The sequence below is a fragment of the Chiloscyllium plagiosum genome, unplaced genomic scaffold (genome assembly GCF_004010195.1).
Source record: "Chiloscyllium plagiosum isolate BGI_BamShark_2017 unplaced genomic scaffold, ASM401019v2 scaf_29435, whole genome shotgun sequence".
Taxonomy (NCBI): Eukaryota; Metazoa; Chordata; class Chondrichthyes; order Orectolobiformes; family Hemiscylliidae; genus Chiloscyllium; species Chiloscyllium plagiosum.
Window position 1 is genome coordinate 1 of NW_025207314.1, and position 10806 is coordinate 10806.

A 10806-nucleotide genomic window follows, 5' to 3' on the forward strand; every position below is an offset into this window, starting at 1 on the left:
GGGGGGGTCCAACAAGCGGTTAATGCGAGTTGCCCGCAGGAAGAGAGGAGGGGAATATTATTTAAGCGGGGCGAGAGAGAGAGAGGAGGGCGTGGGAGTCCTCGTCCTCGACTTGCCAAGAGCCGGCAGCCAGTTTAATCAAGTCGTGGGGGAGGGATGTGGGACGTTGGCCTTCACCTCACAAGTTTAAAAGTTGGGGAAGGTTTTGCTAAAACTCCACCAGCCAGAGCACAGCTGGAATACTTGAGGGGTGTCAGGGCCCCGTATCCAAGCAGCGATACCCGGCCGATCCCCAGGATGGAGGGACCGTCTCCCGAGGGGGGAAGGTGAGTGGGTTGGGGTCTGTACCCCTTGGAGTTTAGAGGGACATGAGGCCACCTTATTGAAACAGGCGAAGGGGACACGATGGGGGGAGATGGGGAGAGGTTCTTTCCCCCCCAAACCCGCCTTGTGTGGGAGACTCCAGGACCCAGAGGGGCCTCATCTCAGAGTTACAGGGTCACCCATTGAAGACCGAGACGGGGAGGGATTCCTTCACTCTCCGAGGGGAGGGGAATCGGGGGGGGATTCTTGACCTCCAGAGCGCTGTCCAGGCTGGGTCGCTCGAGGCTGAGGGGTTTAATCAGGAAGGGGAATTGAGGGGGGAGATTGGGGTGGAGGATGACCAGTGTAGCCGCGATCTCATCAACAGGACCGAGTTGAAGGGCCGAGTGGCTGCTGTGCTCTCTCATCATTTGACTGTCTGTGTTCTCTCTCTCGCTCTCTCCCGTGTGTGGGGGTGTGTTCCCCTCTCTGTGTCCCCTCTCTGTGTCCCCTCTCTGTGTCCCCTCTCTGTCTCCCTTCCCCCCTCGCTCTCTCTCGATGTGTACAGATCACACAGGATGGGCCCATGGTGGTGATGGGGCCCAGTCGGCAGTTGCTGGCCTCCAGGGAGGAGGTGGAGGTGACGGAGAGAGGGACCTACCCTCCAGTGGCCTACAACCAGACAGTGAACCGGACCTGTATCCTGTTCTGGGCAGGTAGCATTCAGATCTCCAAAGGGGGCCACGTGGTGGAGCTGACCAACCGCACCTTCGGGCCAGGAGCTACGGTCGATGTCAGCAGCTCAACGTGCACCAACCAAACAGCCAAGTACGAAGGGGCTGTCACTAACCCCTCTACCTCCCTGTGTTCCCCGTCCCCCCATCCCCACATCCCTCCGTCATGCGGGGGTTGAGTCTCGCAGCTGTCTGGGACAGCCTCGAGCTCCCCGATCGAGGTGGGGGGGGGGTGGGGGGTGGCACCGCGTTCACAATTTTGGCCTGTCTGTTCCTAACCAGACCTTCTTTTATTTCCCAACCTCCTGCAGCTTGGTCCTGGAGTATGAGAACGTTGAGGAACTGGGCTCTGTCCGCATCGTGTGAGTGGGGTGCGGGCGGTGGGCGGACTGTGGAGGGCAGCAGTGTGCGGGTCAGTGCCCGCACTCCACACACTGACCGCCCTCAATATGCAGGGTGCGGGCAGTGTGCGGACTGGGGAGTGCGGACTGCAGTCAGTGTTGCGATCAGTGTGCGGTGTGCGGACTGGGGAGTGTGGGCAGTGTGCGGAGTGCGTGCTGGTGGAGTTATGGCGGAGTGTGCGGGCGGACTGAGTGCGGGCAGTGTGCGGACTGCAGGCGGCGTGCTGGTGGAGTGCGGGCGGTGTGCGGACTGCGGGCGGTGTGCGGACTGCGGAGTTTAGGGGTATCCCTCCTGAGCCCCCTCCCGACTGGATCCCTTGGTGTTTCCCCCCCCCCCCTCAGCTTCCGGATGTCTAATCAGCTGTACAAGGTTTCTGCGAAGTGGTGGTTCACCGTGGACCAGGTGGAGGTGTATTCTGACGGTGATCGCGCCTCCTTTAACGTCACCCAGATCTACGCTCCGGCCATCTACTCCTACCACTGCCAACGGGTCGCCCACGATACTCAGTCCGGTTCCATCCTCCCGTGGTCCACCAGCACCCAGCACTGGGTGGTCATCTTCGAGGATTTCCAGGTATGGGTCCTGCTGCCCCTCCCCTCCTGAGTAATCGTCACAGATTCCCTCAACCCTCCCCGCGCTCCTTCATCAGATCCCAGTCTGTAACTCCCTCCCGAGTATCTGTTATTCTGTATATAAACCAACCCGAACCCCGCGTTCAGATTCCAGTCTGTAACTCCCTCCCGGGGTATCTGTTATTCTGTATATAAACCACCCCCGAACCCCTTGATTAGATTCCCGTCTGTAACTCCCTCCCGGGGAGCTGTACGATAACTGTGAAGAGTGACTTGGATGCTGGAAGGCTAAGACAGTGGATTGCAGCTGAATTCTCTCTCTCTTTTCTCTGTTTTTTTTTCTCTCTTTTTGTCTCCTCCCTGTTTTCCCCTTTCTCTTTGCTCTGTCTCGCTGTCTCTCGCTCTGTCTGTTGCGCGCGTGCTCTGTCTGTTGCGCGCGTGCTCTGTCTGTTGCGCGCGTGCTCTCTGTCTGTTGCGCGCGTGCTCTCTGTCTGTTGCGCGCGTGCTCTCTGTCTGTTGCGCGCGTGCTCTCTGTCTGTTGCGCGCGTGCTCTCTGTCTGTTGCGCGCGTGCTCTCTGTCTGTTGCGCGCGTGCTCTCTGTCTGTTGCGCGCGTGCTCTCTGTCTGTTGCGCGCGTGCTCTCTGTCTGTTGCGCGCGTGCTCTCTGTCTGTTGCGCGCGTGCTCTCTGTCTGTTGCGCGCGTGCTCTCTGTCTGTTGCGCGCGTGCTCTCTGTCTGTTGCGCGCGTGCTCTCTGTCTGTTGCGCGCGTGCTCTCTGTCTGTTGCGCGCGTGCTCTCTGTCTGTTGCGCGCGTGCTCTCTGTCTGTTGCGCGCGTGCTCTCTGTCTGTTGCGCGCGTGCTCTCTGTCTGTTGCGCGCGTGCTCTCTGTCTGTTGCGCGCGTGCTCTCTGTCTGTTGCGCGCGTGCTCTCTGTCTGTTGCGCGCGTGCTCTCTGTCTGTTGCGCGCGTGCTCTCTGTCTGTTGCGCGCGTGCTCTCTGTCTGTTGCGCGCGTGCTCTCTGTCTGTTGCGCGCGTGCTCTCTGTCTGTTGCGCGCGTGCTCTCTGTCTGTTGCGCGCGTGCTCTCTGTCTGTTGCGCGCGTGCTCTCTGTCTGTTGCGCGCGTGCTCTCTGTCTGTTGCGCGCGTGCTCTCTGTCTGTTGCGCGCGTGCTCTCTGTCTGTTGCGCGCGTGCTCTCTGTCTGTTGCGCGCGTGCTCTCTGTCTGTTGCGCGCGTGCTCTCTGTCTGTTGCGCGCGTGCTCTCTGTCTGTTGCGCGCGTGCTCTCTGTCTGTTGCGCGCGTGCTCTCTGTCTGTTGCGCGCGTGCTCTCTGTCTGTTGCGCGCGTGCTCTCTGTCTGTTGCGCGCGTGCTCTCTGTCTGTTGCGCGCGTGCTCTCTGTCTGTTGCGCGCGTGCTCTCTGTCTGTTGCGCGCGTGCTCTCTGTCTGTTGCGCGCGTGCTCTCTGTCTGTTGCGCGCGTGCTCTCTGTCTGTTGCGCGCGTGCTCTCTGTCTGTTGCGCGCGTGCTCTCTGTCTGTTGCGCGCGTGCTCTCTGTCTGTTGCGCGCGTGCTCTCTGTCTGTTGCGCGCGTGCTCTCTGTCTGTTGCGCGCGTGCTCTCTGTCTGTTGCGCGCGTGCTCTCTGTCTGTTGCGCGCGTGCTCTCTGTCTGTTGCGCGCGTGCTCTCTGTCTGTTGCGCGCGTGCTCTCTGTCTGTTGCGCGCGTGCTCTCTGTCTGTTGCGCGCGTGCTCTCTGTCTGTTGCGCGCGTGCTCTCTGTCTGTTGCGCGCGTGCTCTCTGTCTGTTGCGCGCGTGCTCTCTGTCTGTTGCGCGCGTGCTCTCTGTCTGTTGCGCGCGTGCTCTCTGTCTGTTGCGCGCGTGCTCTCTGTCTGTTGCGCGCGTGCTCTCTGTCTGTTGCGCGCGTGCTCTCTGTCTGTTGCGCGCGTGCTCTCTGTCTGTTGCGCGCGTGCTCTCTGTCTGTTGCGCGCGTGCTCTCTGTCTGTTGCGCGCGTGCTCTCTGTCTGTTGCGCGCGTGCTCTCTGTCTGTTGCGCGCGTGCTCTCTGTCTGTTGCGCGCGTGCTCTCTGTCTGTTGCGCGCGTGCTCTCTGTCTGTTGCGCGCGTGCTCTCTGTCTGTTGCGCGCGTGCTCTCTGTCTGTTGCGCGCGTGCTCTCTGTCTGTTGCGCGCGTGCTCTCTGTCTGTTGCGCGCGTGCTCTCTGTCTGTTGCGCGCGTGCTCTCTGTCTGTTGCGCGCGTGCTCTCTGTCTGTTGCGCGCGTGCTCTCTGTCTGTTGCGCGCGTGCTCTCTGTCTGTTGCGCGCGTGCTCTCTGTCTGTTGCGCGCGTGCTCTCTGTCTGTTGCGCGCGTGCTCTCTGTCTGTTGCGCGCGTGCTCTCTGTCTGTTGCGCGCGTGCTCTCTGTCTGTTGCGCGCGTGCTCTCTGTCTGTTGCGCGCGTGCTCTCTGTCTGTTGCGCGCGTGCTCTCTGTCTGTTGCGCGCGTGCTCTCTGTCTGTTGCGCGCGTGCTCTCTGTCTGTTGCGCGCGTGCTCTCTGTCTGTTGCGCGCGTGCTCTCTGTCTGTTGCGCGCGTGCTCTCTGTCTGTTGCGCGCGTGCTCTCTGTCTGTTGCGCGCGTGCTCTCTGTCTGTTGCGCGCGTGCTCTCTCCCTCGGGGTGATGGGCCTGTGCCCTTTCCAGCCGTGCGGAGGGGCTGCTCTGTGCTGTTTTGGGGGCGGGTGGCGAGGGGCTGTCGCACAGTTGGCACCCGCTCCCCAGCTCCCACCAACTCCTGCGGAGTCGGGAATCCCGCTCCCTCTCTCCCAGCTCCGTCAGGCTGCCATGGTGTTGTCTGTTCGGCCCCCGATCGCCTGCTCGCCCCGGACATGTCGTGTTCATTTTTAGTGTTTGCTGCTTGTTCACTGAAAACTCCCATCAATAAACGTTTCACCCCACCCCCCCATCGATAGGTGACTCCTGTCTGATCTTTATTCAGTGTCTGCGTGAAACTCAGTGACAGAAACTCTCCATATCATCCCACTCCCGGGGCCAGGGGGGTTAGATACACAGTAAAGCTGCGTCCCCCCCCACGCCCAGTCGAATGCGCCCCCACCCTGGGGCATCCAGTCAGGAGCAGACCTGATGGGAGGGGAGCCCACTTTTTGTCACCGATTTCAAACGTTTTGGGCACGAGTATGAGAGCTGAGGTTCGTGCGTTGGCGGATGCCCAGCAGGCCGTGCTGGGACTGGTGCGTCTCCAGCAGAGATTCCCGCGGGCTAATCCCTGGAAGGGTAGGCCCAACGTAACGCTGAGCAGCCGAGGATGCTGGGATCGTCCTGCCGGCAGTTTCGAAGGAAGGTTGATGGGCGATCTTCTAGAAACCTCCAACGCGGCTCCGAAAGGGTGGGCGACGGCAATTTGTTCCCGTTAAGCGGCCGGACTCGGGCGCGGCCCCCGAATTAGACCCGGGTCGATTTGGAACAGGAAATGAGGAGGCGTTTCTTCAGCCGGAGCGTGTGGGCCCCTCGCGTGTGTTGCCGCGGAGACTGGAACGTTTAAGTCTTCAAAGCAGAGGTCGATAAATTCCTGATCTCGCGAGGAATTAAGGGGTGGGGGGGGCGGGGAGACCATGGGCATTTCAGTGCCGCTTACCCATCAGCCGTGATTGAGTGGCGGTGTGGAATTGATGGGCCAAATGGCCTTACTTCTGCTGCTCTGTCTAACAGACGCAGAGATGGATCGGGTAAGTAGACCAGGCCTCCCTCCACCCCGCGATGGGGGAGTCCAGAACTACAGGTTTATAAAATCATGAGGGGGTGGGGGGGGGCATGGATAGGGTAAATAGACAAGGTCTTTTCCCCCTGGGGTGGGGGAGCCCAGAACTAGAGGGGCGTAGGTTTAAGGTGAGAGGGGGGAAAGGGACCCGAGGGGTAACTTTTTCCCCCCAGAGAGTGGTGCGTGTGTGGAACGAGCTGCCAGAGGAAGTGGTGGGGGCTGGTACAATGCCAACATTTAAAAGAATGGGGGGGGGACATGGATAGGATGGGTTTAGGGGGAGAATGGCGAAGTGCTGGGGAACGGGGACTGGGTTAGGTTAGGGGTATCTGGGACAGGTTGGACTGGGGGCGGTCTGTTTCCACGCTGCACATCTCTGTGATAGTGGATTGTGATGGAGAATATGGAAGATCACAAGTGGATCTCGATCGACAGGGTCAACGCACCGAGGAGCCACAGCCGGCGTTGAATTTGGATAAACACGAGGTGTTGCGTTTCCACAAGACAAACACGGGAGCAGGACTTGTGCGATTAATGATTGGGGATTCATGTTGGAGAACAGAGTGACCGCGGGGTGCGGGGACATTGTTCTTGGAGCTTTGCGTCACCTTTGCTGCCCAAACGGCTTTAAAATGTTGTAACTGTGTCACATCCACCACTTGATCTGAAAGTTCCACACGTGAACCCTTCTCTGTCGTTTAAAGAACCCCCCCCCCCCCCAGTCTTAAAAATCCCCTACTCTCTGGAAAAGCAACATGACCTGCGGGCCCCTCATGTTTTTATAAACCTCGATAAGGTCACCCCCTCGAGGGGAAAACAGTCCTGGTTTCTCCTTGTAGCTCAAACCCTCCGTTCCCGGTAAATCTCTTCCCGAACCCTCTCCGGGTGAATAACGTCCTTGCTGTAACGGTGTGACCGGAGCTGGCCACGCTTCTCCAGACGAAGCCTCGCCAAGGTCCTGTATAACCCCCAACGTCATGTCCTCCAGTTCCTGCGCTCCAAGGCGAGCGTGCTGAACGCCGCCTTAACGGTTACCTGCCCCCTTCAGGGCTCTGTGGACAAACCATCGAAGATCCCTGTGTGCCTCTCTGAGCACCTCCCTCCCGTTTGGGGGGGGCGTGAACCCTTGCCTCGTTCCTTCTCTCATTTGGCAGAGCCATGCTCCCATCTGCCCGCCCCTGTTTCTATCCTCTAACCGATTGTTCCCCCTGCCGCCCGGCTCGTCTCCCGCAAGTTCGCCCATCACCACACACCTTCCCGCTACCAGAGTCCCGCAGCGACGGGCGTCGGGAGCAGCAGGGGGCAGAATTCTTCCAGTACCGGACATCCCCAACCTTGGGCCACCGTGCCAGCCGCCTGAGCCTTCCCTCACCATGACAGACCCGGCCGGAGTTTGATGAGCTGTCGTCGTGAGAACGCTCTGGCACAGACAGGCGCGGTCCCACGTGGACAGAGACACGCGCTTGCACAGACGGGCACGACAGGGACAGTCGCACGCACACAGACAGGCGTGCAGAGGGACAGTCACACACACACACACGCAGACACAGGCATGCACAGGGACAGTCACACACACACAGACAGGCGTGCAGAGGGACAGTCACACACACACACGCAGACACAGGCATGCACAGGGATAGTCACACACACACGCAGACACAGGCGTGCAAACACACACGTGCTCACGCAGACGCGCACAGGCATTGACACGCACAGGCGCATGTCTGTGTCCGCGTCTCCGCGCGCTTGACTGCGCCCTCGTCCAACCCCCGCACGGGTCTGTCGCCCGCGTCTCTCTCGGCTAGCAGCGTTGGCGACCTCCTGGTCCGGAGGAATTCTCTCCCCTCTCGGTGTGCTCCCGGATTTCCAGCCTCCCTCCAACAGCGAGGGTCGCGTCCGGCTCTCCTCCCCACCCCCACCCTTCCCCCAACAGCGCCCTCGTCCAACCCCCGCACGGGTCTGTCGCCCGCGCCTCTCTCGGCTAGCAGCGTTGGCGACCTCCTGGACCGGAGGAATTCTCTCCCCTCTCGGTGTGCCCCCGGATTTCCAGCCTCCCTCAAACAGCGAGGGTCGCGTCCGGCTCTCCTCCCCACCCGCACCCTTCCCCCAACCTCGGCCCACCTCGGAAATTCCAGTTCCCAGGAAACCGGGCTCGGGTGGGATTTTCAGCCGGGCTGCAGCGTCCATCTCTCAGACCCGGGAGAGACCAGACTGTGTGCCACCCCTCCCCTCCCCCAATCCTTGAGGTGTGGCCTTACCCCCCCCCCCCCCCCCCCAGTTCCTGGGGGGGGATGGATGGCGGGGGGTTCCCCCCCCCGAGACAGACAGAGAGAGAAAGACACACACAGAAACACAGAGAGACACACAGAGAGAGAAAGACACACACACACACAGAAACACAGAGAGACACACAGAGAGCGAGAGAGACAGACACACAGAGAGAGAAAAAGACACACACAGAGAAAGAGACACAGAGAGAGAGAGAAAGACACACAGAGAAAGAGACACAGAGACAGAAACACAGAGAGAGACACAGAAACACAGAGAAACAGAGAGAGAGAGAGACACACACAGAGACACACACACAGATACTACAGGCACTACCTCACTCTGCATGGTTCGCCTGTGTCTCTGTGTTCTGCTACAGGCAGTGCGTCCCTCTGAACTGCCTCTCTCTGCATGGTTTTCCTGATTCTCTGTGTTCTGCTACAGGCACTGCCTCTCTCTGCAATATTCGCCTGTTTCTCTGCGTTCTACTACAGGCACTGCCTCTCTCTGTACAGTCTGCCTCTTTCCCTGTGTTCCACTACAGGCACTGCCTCACTCTGCCCAGTTCACCTGTTTCTCTGTGTTCCACTACAGGCACTGCCCCTCTCTGCATGGTTCGCCTGTTTCTCTGTGTTTTACTTCAGGCATTGCCCTTCTCTGCGCAGGTCGCCTGTTTTCTCTGTGTTCTGCTACAGGCACTGCCTCTCTCTGTCCAGTTCATCTGTTCCTCTGTGTTCTGCTACAGACACAGCTTCTCTCTGCATGGTTCGCCTGTTTGTGGGTTCTACTACAGGCACTGTCTCTCGCTGCATGGTTCACCTGATTCTCTGTTCTACTACAGATACAGCCTCTCTCTACAGGGTTCGCCTGTTTCTCTGTGTTCTGCTACAGGCACTGCCTCTCTCTGTAATGTTCGCCTGTTTCTCTGTGTTCTGCTACAGGCACTGCCTCTCTCTGCACGGTTTGAATGATTTCTCTGTGTTCTGCTACAGACACTGCCTCTCTCTGCATGGTTCACCTGCTTCTCTGTGTTCTATTACAGGTACTGCCCCTCTCTGCATGGTTCGCCTGTTTCTCTGTGTTCTACTACAGCCACTGCCGCTCTCTGCATGGTTCCCCTTTTTTTATGTTCTGCTACAGGCACTGCCTCTCTCTGGCCAGTTCATCTGTTCCTCTGTGTTCTGCTACAGACACAGCTTCTCTCTGCATGGTTCACCTGTTTGTGTGTTCAACTACAGGCACTGCCTCACTCTGCAATGTTCGCCTGTTTCTCTGTGTTCTGCTACAGGCACTGCCTCTCTCTGCGCGGTTTGAATGATTTCTCTGTGTTCTGCTACAGGCACTGCCTCTCTCTGCAATGTTCACCTGTTTCTCTGTATTCTACCACAGACAAAGCCCGCCTCTACATGGTTCGCCTGTTTCTCTGTGTTCTACTACAGGTACTGCCTCTCTCTGCTCAGATCACCTGTTTCTTTGTGTTCCACTACAGGCACTGCCTCGCTCTGCTCAGTTCAGCTGTTTCTCTGTGTTCCACTACAGGCACTCCCTCTCACTGCCCAGTTCACCTGTTCCTCTGTGTTCTACTGCAGGCACTGACTCTCTCTGCCCCCTTTGCCTGTTTCTCTGTGTTCTAATACAGGCACTGCCTCTCTCTGCACGGTTCGCCTGTTTCTGTGTTCTACTACAGGCGCTGCCTCTCTCTGCACTGTTCATCTGTTCCTCTGGGTTCTGCAACAGATACAGCTTCTCTCTGCATGGTTCGCCTGTTTGTCTGTTCTACTACAGATACTGCCTCTCTCTACAATGTTCGCCTGTTTCTCTGTGTTCTACTACAGACACTGCCTCTCTCTACATGGTTCACCTGTTTTCTGTGTTCTACTACAGACACTGCCTCTCTCTGCAATGTTCAACTGTTTGTGTTCTACTACAGGCACTGGCCCTCTCTGCATGGTTCGCCTGTTTCTCTGTGTTCTACTACAGACACTGCCTCTCTCTGCAATGTTCGCCTGTTTCTCTGTTCTGCTACAGGCACTGCCTCGCTTTGCCCAGTTAATCTGTTCCTCTGTGTTGTGCTACAGACACAGCTTCTCTCTGCATGGTTCACCTGTTTGTGTGTTCTACTACAGGCACTGCCTCTCTCTGCATGGTTCGCCTGTTTCTCTGTTCTGCTACAGGCACTGCCTCTCTCTGCCCAGTTCATCTGTTCCTCTGTGTTCTGCGACAGACACTGTCTCTCTCTGCATGGTTTGCCTGTTTTTCTGTGTTCTACAACAGGGACTGCCCCTCTCTGCAAGTTTCGCCTGTTTCTCTGTGTTCTACTACAGACACTGCCTCTCTCTGCAATGTTCACCTGTTTCTCTGTGTTCTGCTACAGGCACTGCCTCTCTCTGCAATGTTCGCCTGTTTCTCTGTTCTGCTACAGGCACTGGCTCTCTCTGCCCAGTTCATCCGTTCCTCTGTGTTGTGCTACAGACACAGCTTCTCTCTGCATGGTTCACCTGTTTGTGTGTTCTACTAGAGACACTGCCTCTCTCTGCATAGTTTGCCTGTTTCTCTGTGTTCTACTACAGACACTGCCTCTCTCTGCATGGGTCGCCTGTTTCTCTGTTCTGCTACAGGCACTGCCTCTCTCTGCATGGTTCGCCTGTTTCTCTGTGTTCTACTACGGACACTGCCTCTGTCTACAATGTTCATCTCTTTCTCTGTGTTCGACTACAGACACTGCCTCTCTCTGCAATGTTCGCCTGTTTCTCTGTGTTCTACTAGAGACACTGC

General features: G+C 58.1%; 1 protein-coding gene across 1 annotated transcript; it reads left to right on the plus strand.

Moving 5' to 3' along the window:
* The first annotated feature begins 845 nt into the window (after positions 1–845).
* LOC122546595 (V-type proton ATPase subunit S1-like) lies at positions 846–2057 on the plus strand. The gene is made up of 3 exons (XM_043685275.1): positions 846–1131; positions 1349–1399; positions 1781–2057. Exons 1-3 carry the CDS (start codon positions 890–892, stop codon positions 2040–2042), a joined length of 555 nt encoding a protein of 184 aa, XP_043541210.1. The 5' UTR covers positions 846–889; the 3' UTR covers positions 2043–2057.
* Positions 2058–10806: the final 8749 nt, after the last annotated feature.

Coding starts and splice junctions, on each gene's coding strand:
- LOC122546595 (XM_043685275.1), top strand. CDS start 890: ATGGTGGTGATGGGGCCCAGTCGGCAGTTGCTGGCCTCCAGGGAGGAG. Junction 1,132..1,348: donor TGCACCAACCAAACAGCCAA/GTACGAAGGGGC, acceptor AACCTCCTGCAG/CTTGGTCCTGGAGTATGAGA. Junction 1,400..1,780: donor CTGGGCTCTGTCCGCATCGT/GTGAGTGGGGTG, acceptor CCCCCCCCTCAG/CTTCCGGATGTCTAATCAGC.